The sequence below is a fragment of the Salvelinus fontinalis genome, chromosome 31 (genome assembly GCF_029448725.1).
Source record: "Salvelinus fontinalis isolate EN_2023a chromosome 31, ASM2944872v1, whole genome shotgun sequence".
NCBI classification, from domain to species: Eukaryota; Metazoa; Chordata; class Actinopteri; order Salmoniformes; family Salmonidae; genus Salvelinus; species Salvelinus fontinalis.
In genome coordinates, this window is record NC_074695.1 from 12,819,718 (window position 1) to 12,844,042 (window position 24,325).

A 24,325-nucleotide genomic window follows, 5' to 3' on the forward strand; every position below is an offset into this window, starting at 1 on the left:
TTTAGCCACAGCATGTCATTCAGAACCAGTGGTGTAAAGTACTTAAGTAAAAAATACTTTAAAGTACTACTTAAGTCATTTTTGGGGAAATCTGTACTTTCCTTTACTATTTAGATTTTTGGCAACTTTTACTTTTACTTCACTACATTCCTAAAGGAAATAAGTTACTTTTTACTCCTTACATTTTCCCTGACACCGAAAAGTACTGGTTACATTTCAAATGCTTGGACAGGAACATTGTCCAATTCACGCACTTATCAAGAGAACATCCCTGGTCATCCCTACCTGCCTCTGACCTGGAGGACTCACTAAACACACATGCTTCGTTTGTAAATGATGTCTGAGTGTTGGAGTGTGCACCTGGCTATCTGTCAATAAAAATGTAAATTGTGCTCTCTGGTTTGCTTAATATTAGGAAGTTGAAATTATTTATATTTTTTATACTTAATTACATTTTAGCAATTCCATTTACTTTTGATACTTAAGTATATTTAAAACCAAATACTTTTAGACTTTTACTCAAGTAGTATTTTACTGGGGGACTTTTACCTTAATAGAAAACAACTCAAGTATCTTTACTTTTACTACAGTATGACTATTGAGTACTTTTCCCACCTCTGTTTAGAACACATTCTCAATGTAAAAAGCAACATGTTGGAACCTGTACTGAGTCTTTTGCTTCGTCCCAATTGGCACCCCATTTTCTACATAGTGCACTACTTTTGACCCAAGGACCCTAGGGTTCTGGTCTAAACTAGTGCACTAAATAGGGAACAGGGTACCATTTGGGACATAGCCTCTGTCTGCCTCTTACCGGCTCTCTGTCTGAAAGCATGAGTGAAGGCCCACTAAAAACGGATTGGTCGACGCCTGCTCAAACACATGCTTCTCTGTCTGCACCCAGTCGATGTCCTGTTGGAGAAGGAGTGAGAGGGAGAGAGCGAGTGGATGGAGCAAAAGAGAGAGAGATGAAAAGACGACACATTAGCAACCATTGTCTGTATTCATAAAGCTATCCTGTCATAGCAGACAGACTTCCTGCTCTGCCTTTCTGCCAGACAGACTACCTGCTCTGCCTTTCTGCCAGACAGACTACCTGCTCTGCCTTTCTGCCAGACAGACTACCTGCTCTGCCTTTCTGCCAGACAGACTACCTGCTCTGCCTTTCTGCCAGACAGACTACCTGCTCTGCCTTTCTGCCAGACAGACTACCTGCTCTGCCTTTCTGCCAGACAGACTACCTGCTCTGCCTTTCTGCCAGACAGACTACCTGCTCTGCCTTTCATGTCTCTGTGCTGTCAACTCAGTTCCCCAGAGGAAGAATTAGTAGAGCATCACAACACAAAGCAGCCATTTTCTTCATTTCTCATTGTTCAGTACAATACAAGAACATTTTATCTAAGCCACTATATTCTACCTAATGGATTTCTACTGTCCTGGTACAGTGCATTTGGAAAGTATTCAGAACCCTTGACTTTCCACATTTTGTTACGTTACAGCCTTATTCTAAAATAGATTCAATAGTTTTTTCCCCCCTCAACCTACACACAATACCCCATAATGACAAAGCAAAAACAGCTTTTTAGAAATTGTAGCAAATTTATTAAAAATAAGAAACATCACATTTACATAATTATTCAGACCCTTTACTCAGTACTTTGTTGAAACAACTTTGTCAGTGATTACAGCCTGGATTCTGCTTGGGAATGACGCTACAAGCTTGGCACACCTGTATTTATGAAGTTTGTCCCATTCTTCTCCACAGATCCTCTCATGCTCTGTCAGGTTGGATGGGGAGTGTCGCTGCACAGCTATTTTCAGGCTCGGGATGTTCCATCTGGTTCAAGTCCGGGCTCCGGCTGGGCCCCTCAAGGATATTCAGAGACTTGTCCTGAAGCCACTCTACCATAAAGGCCTAACTGGTGGAGTTCTGCAGATATGTTTGTCCTTCTGGAAGGTTCTCCCATCTCCACAGAGCAACTCTGGAGCTCTGTCAGAGTGACCATCGAGTTCTTGGTCACCTCCCTGACCAAGTCCCTTCTCCCCCTATTGCTCAGTTTGGTCGGGCGGACAGTTCCAGGAAGAGTCTTGGTGGTTCGAAACTTCTTCCATTTAAGAATGATGGAGACCACTGTGTTCTTGGGGACCTTAAATACAGCAGTCATTTTTTGTACCTTTCCTCAGATCTGTTCCTCGACACAATCCTGTCTCTGAGCTCTACGGACAATTCCTTTGACCTCAAGGGTTGATTTTGTTCTGACATGCACTGTCAACTGTGGGACCTTATATAGACAGGTGTGTGTCTTTCCAAATCATGTCCAATCAATTGAATTTACCACAGATGGACTCCAATCAAGTTGTAGAAACATCTCACAGATAATCAGTGGAAACAATTTGGAGTCTCATAGCAAAGGGTCTGAATACTTATGCAAATAAGGTATCTGTTTTTTTTTTTATACATTTGCAAAAATATCTAAAAACCTATTTTTGCTTTGTCATTATGGGTATTGTGTGTAGATTGATGAGAAATGTTTTTTTTTTAAGGCTGCAACGTAACAAAACGTGGAAAAGGGGAAACAGTTTGAATACACTGTATCAACCCTTTAGATTAAACTACCTTTTATGAAGGAAAGACTGAGTAAATCGACTAGAACATGGATCCATTTTAGGTAGAAGTTACCCTACTGATGACTTCAACTGTATACCTTCCAATGAATAAAATAGAAGGCATAAAACACAAGAAATGGAACATAGACATACATGGAAAATATGGGATGAATAAGTATCTAAAAAAAAAAATGCACAGATGAAGGAACGTTTCAGCGTCTACATGCTACGACATTCATTTGAGGTTGTTACTTGATAGTACTACTGGACGACAATCTAACGCGTAGGAATAACGGAAAACTAAAGGGGACCAATCACAAATAGAAACACGAGTTAGAGAAAGAGGCACCTTTTTGTTTTCTCTTCCTCTGGCAAAAGTAAAAAGAAACACAGGAAACAATTTTCCAATCACACAACGGCCACCTAGATGCCCACACGTTGTTAATTATCTATGCATAGTCACTTCACCCCTACCTACATGTACAAATTACCTCGACTACCCTGTAACCCCGCACATTGACTCAGTACCGGTACCCCCTGTATATAGCCTCGTTGTTATTTTATTATGTTACTTTTATAGGTTTTTTTACATTTACATTTAAGTCATTTAGCAGACGCTCTTATCCAGAGCGACTTACAAATTGGAAAGTTCATACATATTCATCCTGGTCCCCCGTGGGAAATGAACCCACAACCCTGGCGTTGCAAGCTCCATGCTCTACCAACTGAGCCACACGGGACTACTTTTTACTTTATTTTATTTCTGTGCTTAGAGCTCTTACTCTAAGCTACTCAAACAACTCTTTAACCCAGGGGTTCTTTTACAGTCTGGAACCCAAAAGAGAAATGTTGAGGGTCATAAGCGAGATTTGGTTAGGGGAACCCCCCCCCCCCTCACCGGCAAAACAATTTAGTGGCGTAGAGAAAAATGAAGGTTTTAATGTTAATTCCCTGCAGTTCTACACATATTATCATGGGTCATGGATCATCTTTTGGCAATTTTACAGCTAATTCCCTGCAATTCTAAACATTTTACCATGGGGCATGGATAATTTTTGGGCAGTTTTACAGCTAATTTCCTGCAATTTTGCACATTTTTGCAGTGCATCTTTGCCGTTTTTAAAGATAATTTCCAGCAAATCTACACCTTTTTCCATGATTTATGTTAATATGATATCTGAGTGAGAGTGACTACAAAATCAATGGGGTCCCCTCGAGGTCAGAGAGCAATTTATTTGCAAGCCCAGGCCAGTGCCAACAGAGAGTAAGCAGATTACAGAGCTCTGGCTGTGATTGCGCTGGGAAGTCACGGATGAAGACAGACATCTGTTGTTTTTCCAAGACATGGCCTTATACTTCCTCTTCTGAAAGTGTTCGGCTGGGTCTAGTGTTTGTTTGGGTGGCTGGGTCTAGTGTTTGTTTGGGTGGCTGGGTCTAGTGTTTGTTTGGGTGGCTGGGTCTAGTGTTTGTTTGGGTGGCTGGGTCTAGTGTTTGTTTGGGTGGCTGGGTCTAGTGTTTGGATGGGCGGCTGGTTCTAGTGTTTGGATGGGCGGCTGGGTCTAGTGTTTGGATGGGTGGCTGGGTCTAGTGTTTGGATGGGCGGCTAGGTCAAGTTTTTGGATGGGCGGCTGGGTCTAGTGTTTGGATGGGCGGGTGGGTCTAGTGTTTGGATGGGCGGGTGGGTCTAGTGTTTGGGCGGCTGGGTCTAGTGTTTGGATGGGCGGCTGGGTCTAGTGTTTGTTTCGGTGACTGGGTCTAGTGTTTGTTTCGGCGGCTGGGTCTAGTGTTTGGATGGGTGGGTGGGTCTAGTGTTTGGATAGGCGGGTGAGTCTAGTGTGGGTCTAGTGTTTGGTTGGGCGGCTGGGTCTAGTGTTTGTTTGGGCGGGTGGGTCTAGTGTTTGGGTGGGTTGGTCTCTTCACTATCTATCTATCTCTATCACTGTTGTTAACCAACTGCCAATCAACTCATAGAAATACACAAAGAACAAATACATATTTCACTACTTTAAAATGGAGATAGCCCTCAGTGGTTCTGGCCTTGTTGTCACAAAAGCGATCAATGGTAATCGATGATCGGCAGTGTGCCCTCTTTCTACCTCTATGGATTAATGGAAAATATTGGAGGTGCACCCTTTAGGTTCTATATCTATGATAGCAACCTGTCTGGCTTTGGCTGGGGGGCGGCCATGTTTCTTTCTTAAAGCTGGGCCTTGGCTGCCTTGAAAGTGGTGCTGACTAGGCTGAACCCGGGCCAGGGAGTGACTCCCAGGGACTGACTACCAGGGACTGACTAGGCTGAACCCGGGCCAGGGACTGTCTAGGCTGAACCCGGGCCAGGGACTATCTAGGCTGAACCCAGGCCAGGTACTTTCTAGGCTGAACCCGGGCCAGGGACTATCTAGGCTGAACCCAGGCCAGGTACTTTCTAGGCTGAACCCGGGACAGGGACTATCTAGGCTGAACCCAGGCCAGGTACTTTCTAGGCTGAACCCGGGCCAGGGACTATCTAGGTTGAACCCTAGCCAGGTTCTTTCTAGACTGAACCCGGATCAGGTACTGTCTCCTAAAATATCCTCCTGTTCCTCATCAGGCCTGAAATATGGCCAGCAGTGACCTCTTTAAAAACCCTTTCCTGCAGTCAAATGACAAAATTGCCCTCTAGAGGCCTCATGGGTGGAATGTTATTCATATTTTTCATAATAAACATAATTTAAAAGAAACCGCTGAAAATCTGGTGCTCCTATGTCAAACGGTTTAGTTATATTCAGTGTTCTGTGATGTATATAAAGTGTAATATTGGGATGCAAACTCTAAATGTAATACATTACAACTCTATATCTGACATGGTGCAGGTGTCTTCTTATTTTAAACACATAACCATGTGTGTGAGGTGTATACTTTTGTTGCAAAGTAGATTTGTTTAAGCCTACCAAGAAACACCCTGTGTGATGCTGATTTAGCCCACTGCAGTAAAAGGTTAATATGTAAACACACCCGTCTGTCTGTCTCTGACAACTGTCTGACGTCCCTGAAATTGACATCTGGGCCAGGCTTTGTTTGGCTAAGCCTGGCGCTTTGCTGTTATATTGGCAATGGTAGTCAAGGAAGAGTGGTTCTGTTCTTAAGAGCTGATTGAACTTGAACTCTTTCGGCTGTTGTGGTTTTCTGTTTACACATTTGAAGAGTACTTTACTGAATAGAGGAATAATTCTACACCTGTTGTTTACGAAGCATGTGACAAATTTTCAAGATCGATAATGAGAGATATATAAAGGAAGCTCTATAATGACAGATATATAAATCACTGAACGGGCCGTACGGTGTAAGATAATTGTCTCTGGCCCCCTCCCAGTTAGGGGGAGTGATGAGCTCTACAGCAGTCTCACAACTCAATCGCTGGTTGAAAACTGTTTTCTGCCCCTCCCAAAAGATAGAATTTGTAGATAATTGGCCCTCTTTCTGGGACTCACCCACAAACAGGACCAAGCCTGGCCTGTTGAGGAGTGATGGACTCCATCCTAGCTGGAGGGGTGCTCTAATCTTATCCATCAACATACACAGGGCTCCAACTCCTCTAGCGCCACAATGAAATTGTGTGTAGGCCAGGCAGCAGGCTGTTAGCCAGCCTGCCAGCTTAGTGGAGTCTGCCACTAGCACAGTCAGTGTAGTCAGCTCAGCTATCCCCATTGAGACCGTGTCTGTGCCTCAACCTAGGTTGGGCAAAACTAAACATGGCGGTGTTCGCCTTAGCAATCTCACTGGAATAAAGACCTCCTCCATTCCTGCCATTATTGAAATAGATTGTGATACCTCATCTCAAAATAGGGCTACTTAATGTTAGATCCCTCACTTCCAAGGCAGTCATAGTCAATGAACTAATCACTGATCATAATCTTGATGTGATTGGCCTGACTGAAACATGGCTTAAGCCTGATGAAATTACTGTGTTAAATGAGGCCTTACCTCCTGGTTACACTAGTGACCATATCCCCGCGCATCCCGCAAAGGCGGAGGTGTTGCTAACATTTACGATAGCAAATTTCAATATACAAAAAAAAACTACGTTTTCGTCTTTTGAGCTTCTAGTCATGAAATCTCTGCAGCCTACTCAATCACTTTTTTATAGCTACTGTTTACAGGCCTTCTGGGCCATATACAGCGTTCCTCTTTGAGTTCCCTGAATTCCTATCGGACCTTGTAGTCATAGCAGATCATATTCTACTTTTTGGTGACTTTAATATTCATATGGAAAAGTCCACAGACCCACTCCAAAAGGCTTTCGGAGCCATTATCGACTCGGTGGGTTTTGTCCAACATGTCTCTGGACCTACTCACTGCCACAGTCATACTCTGGACCTAGTTTTGTCCCATGGAATAAATGTTGTGGATCTTAATGTTTTTACTCATAATCCTGGACTATCGGACCACCATTTTATTACGTTTGCAATCGCAACAAATAATCTGCTCAGACTCCAACCAAGAATCATCAAAAGTCGTGCTATAAATTCTCAGACAATTTATAGCACTGTTGGGCAGCAGCTCACTTCCTTCCTGAAGACAAATAATGAAATTCTTCAGTCTGGTTTTAGACCCCATCATGGCACTGAGACTGCACTTGTGAAGGTGGTAAATGACCTTTTAATGGCGTCAGACAGAGGCTCTGCATCTGTCCTCATGCTCCTAGACCTTAGTGTTGCTTTTAGATACCATCAATCACCACATTCTTTTGGAGAGATTGGAAACCCAAATTGGTCTACACGGACAAGTTCTGGCCTGGTTTAGATCTTATCTCTCGGAAAGATATCCGTTTGTCTCTGTGAATGGTTTGGCCTCTGACAAATCAACTGTAAATTTCGGTGTTCCTCATGGTTCCGTTTTAGGATCACTATTGTATTCACTATATATTTTACCTCTTGGGGGTGTCATTCGAAAACATAATGTTAACTTTCACTGCTATGCGGATGACACACAGCTGTACATTTCGATGAAACATGGTGAAGCCCCAAAATTGCCCTCGCTGGAAGCATGTGTATCAGACATAAGAAAGTGGATGGCTGCAAACTTTCTACTTTTTAAACTCGGACAAAACAGAGATGCTTGTCCTAGATCCCAAGAAACAAAGAGATATTCTGTTGAATCTGACAATTGATCTTGACGGTTGTACAGTCATCTCAAATAAAACTGTGAAGGACCTCGGCGTTACTCTGGACCCTGATCTCTCTTTTGACGAACATATCAAGACTGTTTCAAGGACAGCTTTTTTCCATCTATGTAACATTGCAAAAATCAGAAATGTTCTGTCCAAAAATGATGCAGAAAAATGAATCCTTTTGTCACTTCTAGGTTAGACTACTGCAATGCTCTACTTTCCGGCTACCTAGATAAAGCACTAAATAAACTTTAGTTAGTGCTAAATACGGCTGCTAGAATCCTGACTAGAACCAAAAAAATTATCATATTACTCCAATGCTAGTCTCCCTACACTGGCTTCCTGTTAAGGCAAGGGCTGATTTCAAGGTTTTACTGCTAACCTACAAAGCATTACATGGGCTTGCTCCTACCTATCTTTCCGATTTGGTCCTGCCGTACATACCTACATGTACGCTACGGTCACAAGACGCAGGCCTCCTAATTGTCCCTAGAATTTCTAAGCAAACAGCTGGAGGCAGGGCTTTCTCCTATAGAGCTCTGTTTTTATGGAATGGTCTGCCTACCCATGTGAGAGACGCATACTCGGTCTCAACCTTTAAGTCTTTATTGAAGACTCATCTCTTCAGTAGGTCATATGATTGAGTGTAGTCTGGCCCAGGAGTGTGAAGGTGAACGGAAAGGCACTGGAGCAACGAATCGCCCTTGCTGGCTCTGCCTGGCCGGTTTCCCTCTCTCCACTGGGATTCTCTGCCTCTAACCCTATTACAGGGGCTGAGTCACTGGCTTACTGGTGCTCTTCCAAGCCGTCCCTAGGAGGGGTGAGTCACTTTAGTGGGTTGAGTCACTGACGTGGTCTTCCTGTCTGGGTTGGCGCCCCCCCCCCCCCCCCCCCTCCTTAGGTTGTGCCGTGGCGGAGATCTTTCAGCAATACCTGGCCTTGTCTCAGGATGGTAAGTTGGTGGTTGAAGATATCCCTCTAGTGGTGTGGGGGCTGTGCTTTGGCAAAGTGGGTTATATCCTGCCTGTTTGGCCCTGTCCGGGGGTATCATCGGATGGGGCCACAGTGTCTCCTGACCCCTCCTGTCTAAGCCTCCAGCATTTATGCTGCAGTAGTTTATGTGTCGGGGGACTAGGGTCAGTCTGTTATATCTGGAGTATTTCTCCTGTCTTATCCGATGTCCTGTGGGAATTTAAGTATGCTCTCTCTAATTCTCTCTTTCTCTCTTTCTCTCTCTCGGAGTACCTGAGCCCTAAGACCATGACTCAGGACTACCTGGCATGATGACCTAATAATCCCCAGTTTACAATTGGCTCATTCATCCCCCTCCTCTCCCCTGTAACTATTCCCCAGGTCGTTGCTGCAAATGAGAACGTGTTCTCAGTCAACTTACCTGGTAAAATAACGGTAAATAAATAAATAAATAAATAAATGACTCCTTGCTGTCCCCAGTCCACCTGGCCGTGCTGCTGCTCCAGTTTCAACTGTTCTGCCTGTGGCTATGGAACCCTGACCTGTTCACCGGACGTGGGACCTGTCCCAGACCTGCTGTTTTCAAGTCTCTAGAGACAGCAGGAGCGGTAGAGATACTCTTAATGATCGGCTATGAAAAGCCAACTGACATTTACTCCTGAGGTGCTGACTTGTTGCACCCTCGACAACTACTGTGATTATTATTATTTGACCATGCTGGTCATTTATGAGCATTTGAACATCTTGGCCATGTTCTGTTATAATCTCCATCCGGCACAGCCAGAAGAGGGGCTGGCCACCCCTCATAGCCTGGTTCCTCTCTAGGTTTCTTCATAGGTTTTGGCCTTTCTAGGGAGTTTTTCCTAGCCACCGTGCTTCTACACCTGCATTGCTTGCTGTTTGGGGTTTTAGGCTGGGTTTCTGTACAGCACTTTGAGATATCAGCTGATGTAAGAAGGGCTATATAAATAAATTTGATTTGATAACACAGACATAATTCCATTAAAAGTGCAATCCGGGATTCAAAAAACAAAACAGGCACTCCGCCACTTCTTTTGGTAAACGGTTGAGGGACAGGGCAGGAAAAATGTAACCGCTTTAAAAGCCCCAAAAATGTATGTATCAATCCTGTACTGCCCTTTTAACAGTATGTTGAGTGTTGACTGGTCCTGTGTGGCTCAGTTGGTAGACCAACACTACTGTAAGTTGCTCTGGATAAGAGTGTTTGCTAAACATCTAACATGTAAAATGCTTTAGAAGGAATGGTCTTCTCCACAAGAATAATTGGTTGTAGTGTTGTCTGTCTCCGAGTTATACATTTAAACTTGAAGAACTCAAATAATTACAAGCCAAGAGAGGCTTCTCTCTCTATTATCAGAAACACCTATCCTCTCCCTGTAATTCTGTCAGTCATCTGATGTGTGCTACAGTTGAAGTCGGAAGTTTAGATTCACTTAGGTTGGAGTCATTAAAACTTGTTTTTCAACCACTCCACAAATTTCTTGTTAACAAACTATAGTTTTGGCATGACACAAGTAAGTTTTCCAACAATTGTTTACAGACAGATTATTTCACTTATAATTCACTGTCTCACAATTTCAATGGGTCAGAAGTTTACATACACTAAATTGACTGTGCCTTTAAACAGGTTGGAAAATTCCTGAAAATTATGTCATGGCTCTAGAAGCTTAATTTGAGTCAATTGGAGGTGGACCTGTGGATGTATTTCAAGGCCTACCTTGAAACGCAGTGCCTCTTTGCTTGACATAATGGGAAAATCAAAAGAAATCAGCCAAGACCTCAGAAAAAAAATTGTAGACCCCCACAAGTCTGGTTCATCCTTGGGAGCAATTTCCAAACGCCTGAAGGTACCACGTTCATCTGTACAAACAATAGTACGCAAGTATAAACACCATGGGACCACACAGCCGTCATACCGCTCAGGAAGGAGATGCGTTCTGTCTCCTAGTGATGAACGTACTTCGGTGCTAAAAGTGTAAATCAATCACAGAACAACAGTAAAGGACTTTGTGAAGATGCTGGAGGAAATAGGTACAAAAGTATCTATATTCACAGTAAAACGAATCCTATATTGACATAACCTGAAAGGCCGCTCAGCAAGGAAGAAGCCACTGCTCCAAAACCGCTATAAAACAGCCAGACTACGGTTTGCAACTGCACATGGGGATAAAGACTGTGCTTTTTGTAGAAATGTCCTCTGGTCTGATGAAACAAAAATAGAACTGTTTGGCCATAATGACCATCGTTATGTTTGGAGGAAAAAGAGGGATGCTTGCAAGCCGAAGAACACCATCCCAACCTTGAAGCACGGGGGTGGCAGCATCATGTTGGGGGGGGTGCTTTGCTGCAGGAGGGACTAGTGCCCTTCACAAAATAGATGGCATCATGAGGGAGGAAAATTATGTGGATATATTGAAGCATCATCTCAAGACATCAGTCAGGAAGTTAAAGCTTGGTCGCAAATGGGTCTTCCAAATGGACAATGACCCCAAGCATACTTCCAAAGTTGTGGAAAAATGGCTTAAGGACAACAAAGTCAAGGTATTGGAGTGGCCATCACAAAGCGAGCTAAATCACTTCTATGCTCGCTTCGAGGCAAGCAACACTGAGGCATGCATGAGAGCATCAGCTGTTCCGGACGACTGTGTGATCACACTCGCCGTAGCCGACGTGAGTAAGACCATTAAACAGGTCAACATACACAAGGCTGCGGGGCCAGACGGATTACCAGAACGTGTGGTCCGGGCATGTGCTGACCAACTGGCAGGTGTCTTCACTGACATTTTCAACATGTCCCTGATTGAGTCTGTAATAGCAACATGTTTCAAGCAGACCACATAGTCCCTGTGCCCAAGAACACAAAGGCAACCTGCCTAAATGACTACAGACCCGTAGCACTCACGTCCGTAGCCATGAAGTGCTTTGAAAGGCTGGTAATGGCTCACATCAACACCATTATAGACCTAGACCCACCTAGACCCACTCCAATTTGCATACTGCCCAAACAGATCCACAGATGATGCAATGTCTATTGCACTCCACACTGCCCTTTCCCACCTGGACAAAAGGAACACCTATGTGAGAATGCTATTCATTGACTACAGCTCAGCGTTCAACACCATAGTACCCTCAAAGCTCATCACTAAGCTAAGGAACCTGGGACTAAACCTCTCCCTTGGCAACTGGATCCTGGACTTCCTGACGGGCCGCCCCCAGGTGGTGAGGGTAGGTAGCAACACATCTCCCACGCTGATCCTCAACACTGGAGCTCCCCAGGGGTGCGTGCTCAGTCCCCTCCTGTACTCCCTGTTCACCCACGACTGCACGGCCAGGCACAAATCCAACACCATCATTAAGTTTTCAGACGACACAACAGTGGTAGGCCTGATCACCTACAACGACGAGACAGCATAGGGAGGAGGTCAGAGACCTGGCCGGGTGGTACCAGAATAACAACCTATCCCTCAACGTAACCAAGACTAAGGTGATGATTGTGGACTACAGGAAAAGGAGCACCAAGCACGCCCCGATTCTCATCGACGGGGCTGTAGTGGAGCAGGTTGAGAGCTTCAAGTTCCTTGGTGTCCACATCAACAACAAACTAGAATGGTCCAAACACACCAAGACAGTCGTGAAGAGGGCACGACAAAGCCTATTCCCCCTCAGGAAACTAAAAAGATTTGGCATGGGTCCTGAGATCCTCAAAAGGTTCTACAGCTGCAACATCGAGAGCATCCTGACCGGTTGCATCACTGCCTGGTATGGCAATTGCTCGGCCTCTGACCACCTAGCACTTCAGAGGCACATCACTGGTGCAAAGCTGCCTGCCATCCAGGACCTCTACACCAGGCGGTGTCAGAGGGAGGCCCTAAAAGTTGTCAAAGACCCCAGCCACCCCAGTCATAGACTGTTCTCTCTACTACAGTATGGCAAGCGGTACCGGAATGCCAAGTCTAGGACAAAAAGGCTTCTCAACATTTTTTACCCCCAAGCCATAAAACTCCTGAACAGGTAACCAAATGGTTACCCGGACTATTAACATTGTGTGCCCCCCCAACCCCTCTTTTACTCTGCTGCTACTCTCTGTTTATCTTATATGCATAGTCACTTTAACTATACATTCATGTACATACTGCCTCAATTGGCCAGACCATCCAGTGCTCCCGCACATTGGCTAACCGGGCTTTCTGCATTGTGTCCCACCACGCGCCAACCACTCTTTTTACGCTACTGCTACTCTCTGTTCATCATCAATGCATAGTCACTTTAACCATACCTACATGTACATACTACCTCAATAAGCCTGACTAACCGGTGTCTGTATATAGCCTTGCTAATGTTATTTTAAAATGTATTTTTACTGTTTTATTTCTTTACTTACTTACACACACACACACACACATACCTTTTTTTTCGCACTATTGGTTAGAGCCTGTTGTATTCGGCGCACGTGACAAACTTTGATTTGATTTGAAAGCCCTGACCTCAATCCTATAGAAAATGTGTGGACAGAACTGAAAAAGCATGTGCGAGCAAGGAAGCCTACAAGTCTGACTCAGTTACACCAGCTCTGTCAGGAGGAATGGGCCAAAATTCACAAAACTTATTGTGGGAAGCTTGTGGAATGCTTCCTGAAACGTTTGACCCAAGTTAAACAATTTAAAGGCAATACTAACAAATACTAATTGAGTGCATGTAAACTTCTGACCCACTGGGAATGTGATGAAAGAAATAAAAGCTGAAATATATCATTCTCTCTACTATTATTCTGACATTTCACATTCTTAAAATAAAGTGGTGATCCTAACTGACATAAACAGGGGATTTTTACTAGGATTAAATGTCAGGAATTGTGAAAAACTGATTTTAAATGTATTTGGCTAAGATATGTGTAAACTTCCGACATCAACTGTATGTATAATAGTAATACCATAGCTCCACCTAGAGGTAGAAACTATAATATCGCTCAATAATTCCTCAAACTCATCATCCTCAGTTTTTTTTAATCTTCCCTCTCTTCTCCTTACTTATTTTACTCCCTCAGTTCTTCTCCCTATCTTTAAATCAATTTGACTCATAATTTTCCTCGTTAAGGCTAATTTACGTTACAATAACTTCTTCCCTTCTTCCTGTCTTTGTCATCGTTCCTTCACGCCTCCTCATCTTTTATCCACTTCTCTTTTCCTCCCCCTGAGATCCTCTTCTTTTCTCATTTCATCCCCCGGCTTCTGTGGACTCATACACTCTTTTTCCTCCCTCTACTCTACTCCTCCTCTTTTCATCTCTGTCCTCCTGCTTCTTCCCTCCCTCCTCCCTCTCCTGCTCCTGCCTCTCACCTCATCGTCGTGCACCAGTTCCTTCTTGACCACCTTCATGGCGTAGATCTGTTCATTCTTCTTGAGTCGCACCAGCAGCACCTTGGCGTAGCTGCCGCGGCCGATCACCCGGATCAGGTCAAAGTCCCCCAGGCCTAGCGCCATCTCCTGGGAGATCTTGATACCGTCGATCCCGCCCACCACCGCTTTGATGTCCTGAAGGGGCGGTTTGGATGGGAAATACATGTTAGAAAAGACCCAGATACCAGCACACTATCGAATGCCCCTGTTGTTAATTAAAACCTTATGGTTATAGACATAGCTGGAATCATGGGCATGTAGATATGATACTAGCATATAAGAACCTGTGTGACATTTTTGTATGATAAAATATACTGAAAAAAATATAAACGCAACATGCAACAAATTCAACGACTTTACTGAGTTACAGTTCATATAAGGAAATCAGCCAATTGATATAAATTCATTAGGCCATAACCTATGGATTTCACAAGACTGGGCAGGGGCGCAGCCACGGATGGGCCAGGGAGGGTACAGGCCCACCCACTTGGGAGACAGGCCCAGCCAATCATAATTTGTTTTTCCCCACAAAAGGGCTTTATTACAGACAGAAATATTCCTCAGTTTCATCAACTGTCCGAGTGGCTGGTCTCAGACGATACCGCAGCTGAAGAAGCCGGATGTGGAGGTCCTGGGCTGGCGTGGTTACACATGGTCTACAGTTGTAAGGCCGGTTTGACGTAATGCCAAATTCTCTAAAACGATGTTGGAGGCGGCTTATGGTAGAGAAATGAACATTCAATTCTCTGGCAACAACTCTAGTGGACATTCCTGGAGTCAGCATGCCAATTGCACGCTCCCTAAAAACTTGAGACATCTGTGCACAATTTAGAGTGGCCTTTCATTGTCCCCAGTATAAGGTACACCTGTGTAATGATCATGCTGATTAATCAGCTTCTTAATATGCCACACCGGTCAGGTGGATAGATTATATTAGCAAAGGAGAAATTCTCACTAACAGGGATGTAAACTAATTTGTGCCCAAAGTTTTAGATAAATAATATTTTTGTGCATATGGAACATTTCTGGGATCTTCTATTTCAGCTCATGAAACATGGGACCAACACTTTACATGTTGCGTTTATATTTTTGTTCAGTGTAGTATGGGCTGTTCTGTGTTCTAGAAACAGAATAGAATGTTTTACATTCTAGAATACCAGAACAATCCATATCATAAACGAATGCATGACTGACTTGTTTCCTTGGTGTGTCTTAATGAACTCACCTTCGAGTCCTCTTCCACTTTGTCCACTTTGCGACTGTGTGGTAGGAAAGTTACTGAAGAGAGAAACAACTTGTTACCTGAGTTGTGATGGAAAGTTCTACCCAGTGAAGACTGGGGCATTAAAAACCTAAGGGATATTTAGTCTAAATCCATCTCCATTTAAATAATATACAGTATAATTTGATATTTAGCAGACTTTTTTTTCTTCTTTTTTTCCTCTTATAGTCATGCGTGCATACAGTTTACTTATGGGTGGTCCTGGGAATCAAACCCACTATCCTGGAGTTGCAAGCGCCAAGCTCTACCAACTGAGCTACAGAGGACCATGCTTTACCAACTGGTCTACAGAGGACCATGCTTTACCAACTGAGCTACAGAGGACCATGCTTTACCAACTGGTCTACAGAGGACCGAGCTCTAACAACTGAGCTACAGAGGACCATGCTTTACCAACTGAGCTACAGAGGACCATGCTTTACCAACTGAGCTACAGAGGACCATGCTTTACCAACTGAGCTACAGAGGACCATGCTTTACCAACTGAGCTACAGAGGACCATGCTTTACCAACTGAGCTACAGAGGACCATGCTTTACCAACTGAGCTACAGAGGACCATGCTCTACCAACTGAGCTACAGAGGACCAAATAGGGTACTCCTCAAGAATCCATGGCTCCATCTCAATTAATCTTTCCGTGATTCCTTGCATCCTATCTCCTCAACCGTATTGAAAGGAAAAGGTCGAAAATAATTTTGAGAAGGAGACAAGCAGAGAGGATACAAGGAATCGAGGAAAGATTAATTGAGAAAGAGTCCAAGTGAGAATCTTAATTGCATTGCCTTGATTCCTTTTGTCCTCTCTCCTCGCCTCCTTCTCAAAACCCATTGGATGAGAAGATCAGAGAGAGGGTGCGAGGAATCAAGGAAATGCAACTGAGATTCTCCCATAATCAAGGGAGCATTGTGGGACATGTAGATCACCTTTGTGGCCAACAGAGGGCATCATGCTCTGCAGAGTGAGTTGCAGCTTTTTCCTGCCTCTGCCCAAGTAGGTCAGCCCACTGGTAAGTACTGTTACTATACTGGACTATACTGGACTGTTAATATACTGTACTGGACTATACTATACTGGACTATACTGTACTGGACTATACTATACTGAACTATACTGGACTGAATTATACTGTACTGAACTATACTGGACTATACTGGACTGAATTATACTGTACTGAACTATACTGAACTATACTGGACTGAATTATACTGTACTGAACTATACTGGACTATACTGGACTGAATTATACTGTACTGAACTATACTGAACTATACTGGACTGAATTATACAATACTGGACTATACTGAACTATACAATACTGGACTATACTGGACTGAAATATACTGGACTGGACTGTACTGGACTATACTGGACTGAACTATACAATACTGGACTATAGTGGACTGAATTATACTGGACTGAACTATACTGTACTGGACTATACTGGAGTATACTGTACTGAACTATGCTGTACTGGACTATACTGAACTATACTGGACTGAACTATACAATACTGGACTATACTGAACTATACAATACTGGACTATACTGGACTGAAATATACTGGACTGCACTGGACTATACTGTACTGAACTATACTGAACTATACAATACTGGACTATACTGAACTATACAATACTGTACTGAACTATACTGTACTGAATTATACTGGACTGAACTATACAATACTGGACTATACTGGACTATACTGGACTATACTGTACTGGACTATACAATACTGGACTATACTGAACTATACAATACTGGACTATACTGGAGTATACTGTACTGGACTATACTGAACTGGACTATACTGAACTATACTGTACTGAACTATACTATACTGGACTATACAATACTGGACTATACTGGACTATACTGGACTATACAATACTGGACTATACTGTACTGAACTATACTATACTGGACTATACAATACTGGACTATACTGGACTATACAATACTGGACTATACTGTACTGAACTATACTATACTGGACTATACAATACTGGACTATACTGGACTATACTGGACTATACAATACTGGACTATACTGTACTGAACTATACTGAACTATACAATACTGGACTATACTGAACTATACAATACTGTACTGAACTATACTGGACTGAATTATACTGGACTGAACTATACAATACTGGACTATACTGGACTATACTGGACTATACAATACTGGACTATACTGAACTGGACTATACAATACTGGACTATACTGGACTATACAATACTGGACTATACTGAACTGGACTATACAATACTGGACTATACTGGACTATACAATACTGGACTATACTGAACTGGACTATACTGAACTATACTGGACTGAACTATACAATACTGGACTATACTGGACTATACTGTACTGAACTATACTGGACTATACTCAACTGGACTATACTGGACTATACAATACTGGACTATACTGAACTATACTGGACTGAACTATACAATACTGGACTATACAATACTGAACTATACTATACTGGACTATACTGGACTGAACTATACTGAACTATACAATACTGGACTATACTGGACTTATACTGGACTGTACTGAACTATACTGAACTATACTGTACTGGACTATACTGGACTATACAATACTGGACTATACTGAACTATACTGAACTATACTGTACTGGACTATACTGAACTATACAATACTGGACTATACAATACTGAACTATACTATACTGGACTATACTGGACTGAACTATGCTGAACTGAACTATACTATACTATACTGAACTATACTATACTGGACTGTACTGAACTATACTGTACTGGACTATACTGTACTGAACTATACTGAACTATACTGGACTGTACTGGACAATACTGGACAGGACTATACTGGACTGAAATATACTATACTGGACTGTACTGGACAATACTATACTGGACTGTACTATACTGAGCTATACTATACTGGACTGTGCTGAACTGAACAATACGATACTGGACTATACTATACTGTACTATACTATACTGAACTATACTGGACTGGACTATACTGGACTGAAATATACTATACTGGACTATACTGTACTGAACTATGCTATACTGGACTGTACTGAACAATGCAATACTGGACTATACTATACTGAATTATACAATACTGGACTATACTGTACGAAACTATACTGGACTGAACTATACAATACTGGACTATACTGGACTGAACTATACTATACTAAACTGGACGGTACTGAACTATACTGAACTGTACTGAACTGAACTATACTATACTGGACTATACTGGACTGTACTGGACAATACTGTACTGAACAATTCTATACTGGACTATACGATACTGGACTATACTATACTGAGCTATACTATACTGGACTGTGCTGAACTGAACTATACTATACTGGACTATACTATACTAAACTGGACTGTACTGAACTATACTGAACTGTACTGAACTATACTATACTGGACTATATTGGACTATACTATACTGGACTATACTGTACTGAACTATACTGAACTGTACTGAACTGAGCTATACTATACTGGACTATATGGTACTGAACTATACTGAACTGTACTGAACAGAACCAGTGCACAAAGAGGTGAAGGCCCTGTGCACAGCAGTGCATCTTGTTCAAGTTGCTGCTTCTGACAGAAAAAACACACACCTGGATAGACAATGGCCGACTTCAATTCTTATTTGTAAAATTGCGCTGTGCAGAATAGTGCATAGAAACTAAGCTTTGGGACCAGTCTGTAAACAATAATGGCATGCTGATTCAAACATGCTCTTATCTCGCTGTGTGGGAGGAGTCTTCTTTCTTCTTCATTTAAAAAAAATTAACCTGGAAATCTAGTTATTGGTTTCGATTGAATAGTGTCTTTAAAGCCTTTGTAATTAGTATTCGCAAAGTGTTTTCAGGGTAGGAGTGCTGATCTAGGATCAGTTTTATCTTTTCATAATGAATAAAGACAGATCAGCATTTCTACTCTGAGATGCTTTTTGAATACAGGCCCAGACCCAGTGCATTGATACCAAGACTAAGGCCACAAGGTCTCCTACTTCTCATATTATGTCTATATTGAAAGAAACAATCTTTTATAGGAACTGACTTCCATCTGTATCCTCTGTGTGTTCAGGGGGGAGGTCCACCTCTTCACTCTTCTCATCTAAAGGGGGCTCCTGTGATGGCATGACTGGATCCTGCCAAGAGAAGACAGGCAAATAGAATGACTGGATCCTGCCAAGAGAAGACAGGCAAATAGAATGACTGGATCCTGCCAAGAGATTACAGGCAAATAGAATGACTGGATCCTGCCAAGAGAATACAGGCAAATAGAATGACTGGATCCTGCCAAGAGAAGACAGGCAAATAGAATGACTGGATCCTGCCAAGAGAAGACAGGCAAATAGAATGACTGGATCCTGCCAAGAGACTACAGGCACATAGCTGCATGTGGTTTTGAGGCTGCTTAAAGAGTATCCTGACTAGGTCCTTGGAGACACTGGGAAGAAGAGGCTTCATCTTAGGCACATGGAGGCATCTTTTCAACAAAATAAAGAACACAGAAGTCGAGAAGTCTGGATATTTCTCGCAACAATGCACTTATATGACTCATTTTATGCGGTTCTAACCTTGGAGGCATTGGATTTTCAAAGGGAATCAAAGTGTTTGTTGATAGAGCATTGTCTGATTGCATGAAAGCAAAACAGCCTATTAGTACATCCAGACTATTGACCTGGGTTTTCGGCACCAGGTTTGTTGTAGTCCAGTCCTGGATTCCAGGTCTGGCTCACATTGTTCTGATTGGCTGTCAGTAGATGTAGATTTTTGTAAAACAACCACCCCTTCCATACTTCTTCAGAAGCGCAGAGTAAGCTAATTTACGGTGTTAGCACTGCTAGGAAATGCTATTTTTGAAAATGTATATTTAGGAAATTGTTTTTATTTTTGATTTAATGTGGCTGAAATGACACTACCCCACATTGGCACCAGTGAAATGTATTAGCTTTCGGTTTTGATTCTGCGCCTCTGTTTGAATGTGCCTATTCCTGTTGTTGGGAGGGCAAACGACTTGGATACCCATTTTTAAATTTACATGTTAGTCATTTAGCAGTCGCTCTCACCCAGAGCGATTTACAGTTAGTGCAATCCTCTTAAGATGGGCGGGGGGGCAGTTCCTCTTGCTCGTAGGCAAGTACCATGGTCTTGTAGTGGATGCGAGCTTCGTGGGGTGACATGGAAGAACTTGGGAAGGTTGAGTTCTGGAGAAGTTGCAGGGGTATGATGGCACAATTGGGGAGCCCAGCCAACAGTGAGTTGCAGTAGTCCAGATGTTATAGAGCATGAACCTGCAGGAGCGAGTAACTGCTTTGATGTTTGCAGAGAACGACAGGGTGTTGTCCAAGGTCACGCCAAGGTTCTTTGCACTCTTGGAGGGGGACACTGTAGAGTTGTCAACCGTGATGGAGAGGTCTTTGAGCAGGCAGGCAGGCCTTCCACGGGAGGAAGAGCAGCTCCGCCCGGTCGAGGTTGAGCTTGAGGTGGTGGGCTGAGATATCTGCCAGGCACGCAGAGATGTGTGTCGCCACCTGGGTGTTAGAAGGGGGGAAGGAGAAAAGTAGTTGAGTGTCATCCTCATAGCAATGATAGGAGAGACCATGTGAGAATATGACTGAGCCGAGTGACTTGGTGTATTGAGAGAAGAGGGCCTAGAACTGAGCCCTGGGGGACACCAGTCACAAGAGTATGTGGTGCAGACACAGAACCCTCCACCTTCTTTTAGCTTGTCTCTGACAAGAACGTCAACAGGCTTTCATACCGAAGGTGAGGTGAAAACCTGGTAGAGGCTGGCTCTAATCTTAATGCTTCTTTCTGTATGTTAGCAGTCTGTCACTAGAGATCAACCTTGTGATGTTTCAGTATACGGTATACACAACAGTGTGGATGTGTCCCAAATGGCACCCTATTCCCTATGGGCCCTGGTCAAAAGTAGTGCACTAAATAGAGAATAGGGTGGCATTTGAGACACTACCTATATCTATACGCAGTGGATTTGAAACTTGCCCATAGCATGTTGGCTGGAGTACATTACCAACTATTTCTCATGAAATAACAGACCAGTATCTTGCTCTGTTGGCTAAGGTAGTTGGCTTTGAGTTATATACAGTATGTGTTGTGCAGAATGTTGCAAGTTCGATCCCCGCTCGGAGCAGAACAGCATTCACTATGTTACAAATACACATTTGAACATCAATAGCAATGTTTAATTCAGACTTTTGAATAATTCCCAGTTCTGTTATCTGAATTCATGGATTACCTTGATCTTTTACTCTAAACAAGTTGGATTGTTCAAATGCAAAACTTGGTTTCAACCTAAAGCAGTTAAATATTACTCATTCGCCCTCCCAACTCATTAATTCAGACGTTCACTTAAGTTAATGAAGTATCTATGAAGTGCTTATGAAGACTGTAAATGCTCTAAAAAGCCTTCATAAGCTCACCATATGCCTTTTGCACTGCAGTTTGTGAAGTGTCTATGTAGTGCTTATGAAGACTTTATGAATGCTTTATAAATAGTAAGTTCTTCCGAAGCGTTGACATGACAGATTGGCCAGAGTACTCACCAAAGAACTAGAATGAGATTCTATTTCTATGGTACTCACCATATGCCTTTGGCAGGTCAGAGGGACGAGTTTGTGACAGCGCTTATGGACCAGCAGTTTGCAGTTGATACACTTGTAGCCCTGCCTCCCCAGCCCCCATATCCTTTCACTGCAGTGGCCACAGTACGCTTTCTGTTGGGGACAGACAGACACAGACAAACAGAAAGACAGACAAAGACAGACACAGACAGACAGAGGGGGAGACAGGAATTGTTACACCATCAGTCTGAGCTGATGACAATGGGATGATACTATCGCAGTCATTGATCAAGAATCAATGGAGGCGAGGCAGACACACATGAAGAAGGTGATCATTATGGAGGAAGGGCGGATTTAAGCCTAGGTGGCATCTTACTGGGAGCATGCTTGTTTGTAGTCGTCCTTTTAACTAACAGTCACAGCAACTCATGTATATTTCGCAGCTGTCTATTTACCTCCACAAACTGATGTTGGCATTAAGACCGCACTCAACCAACTCTATAAGGGCATAAGCAAACAAGAAAATGCTCATCCAGAGGCGCAGCTCCTAGTGGCCGGTAATCTTAACACAGGGAAACGGAAACGGTTTTACCTCATTTCTACCAGCATGTCACCTGTGCAACTAGAGGCGAAAAAACTCAGATTAACTTTACTCCACACACAGAAACTCATACAAAGCTCCCCCTCGCCCTCCATTTGGCAAATCTGACCATAACTCTATCCTCCTGATTCCTGTTTACAAGCAAAAACTCTAAACAGGAAGTACCAGTGACACGTTCAACATGGAAGTGGTCTGATGAAGCGAATGCTAGGCTACTGGACTGTTTCACTAGCACAGACTGGAATATGTTCTGGGACTCATCTGATGGCATTACGGAGTTTACCACATCGGTCACAGGCTTCATTAATAAGTGCATCGACGACATCCTCTCCACAATGACAGTACGTACATATCCCAACCAGAAGCCATGGATTACAGCCAACATCCGCACTGAGCTAAATGCTAGAGCTGCATCCTTTAAAGGAACAGGACACTAACCCGGACGCTTATAAGAATACGCAATCTTAAAAACAATCAAACAGGCAAAGCGACAAGACAGGACTAAGATCGAATCCTACTACTTCGGCTCTGACGCTCATCGGATGTGGCAGGGCTTGCAAACTATCACGGATTACAAAGGGTAACCGAGCCGCAAGCTACCCAGTGACGTGGCTGGCTAATGTCACAGACATTTTCAACCTCTCCCTGATCAAGTGTGTAATACCTACATGTTTCAAGCAGACAACCATAGTCCCCGTGCCCAAGACTGGCTTCCAGTCTTGGGTAATCTGGTAATCTGTCTAAATGACTATCTCCCCGTAGCACTCACATCTGCAGCCATGAAATGCTTTGAGGCTGGTCATGACTCACATCAACAATATCATCTCATTTCAATTCACATACCGCTCCCAACACTTCCCTTTCTCTCTTGTACAAACGGACCACCTATGTGAGAATGCTGTTCATTGACTACAGTGCAGCGTTCAACACCATGGTGTCCTTCAAACGTATTACTTAGCTAAGGACCCTGGGACTGAACACTTCCCAACTGGAGTCTGGACTTCCTGACGGGACGCCACCAGATGGTGAGGGTAGGCACCAACACGCGTGCTTAGTCCCCTCCAGTACTCCCTGTTCACCCACGACTGTGTGGCTCCGCTCGACTCCAACACCATCGTTAAGTTTGCCGAAGATACGACAGTGGTAGGCCTGATCACCGACGAAGATGAAACAGCCTATAGGGAGGAGGTCAGAGACTTGGCCGTGTAGTGCCAGAACAACAACCTCTCCCTCAAAGTCAGCAAGACAAAGGATATTGGACTATAGGAAATGGAGGGCCGAGCACACCCCCATTCACATCGACGGGTCGAGAGCTTCAAGTCTCTAAGGACGTATCATGGTCCAAACACACCAACACAGTCGTGAAGAGGGCACAACATCGCCTCTTCCCCCCCTATGGACACTGAATATATTTGGCATGGGCCTAGGCGCTAGGGAGCTTATCACATCTGTCATCCAGTACACATCAGAACACAGACACTAGGGATGTTATGTCTACCAGAGGCATATTGACAAACACATTCAGAGCCAGTTGAATATTAACAGTCTGAAAAGAGTGGTACCACAGTCCAATGAATGTTAAGTCCCCTATTTAGGGGATTTGGAGCAGTTATGAACCGATTCCGACCACCTTTTGTGTAAACGGCACTTTGTGAAC

The 24,325-nt window shown here is 43.4% G+C and overlaps 1 protein-coding gene across 1 annotated transcript in view; it reads right to left on the reverse strand.

Moving 5' to 3' along the window:
* The window catches only part of LOC129829601 (protein kinase C zeta type-like), a gene marked incomplete at its 5' end in the record, with an annotated part of 87,821 nt that overhangs the window by 39,147 nt on the left and 24,349 nt on the right, over positions 1-24,325 (reverse strand). Inside the window, 5 exons of the mRNA XM_055891386.1 lie at positions 815-912; positions 14,086-14,280; positions 15,371-15,423; positions 19,535-19,625; positions 22,089-22,300. Coding sequence (XP_055747361.1) covers positions 815-912; positions 14,086-14,280; positions 15,371-15,423; positions 19,535-19,625; positions 22,089-22,300 — 649 coding nt within the window. The remainder of the gene's footprint in view (positions 1-814; positions 913-14,085; positions 14,281-15,370; positions 15,424-19,534; positions 19,626-22,088; positions 22,301-24,325) is intronic.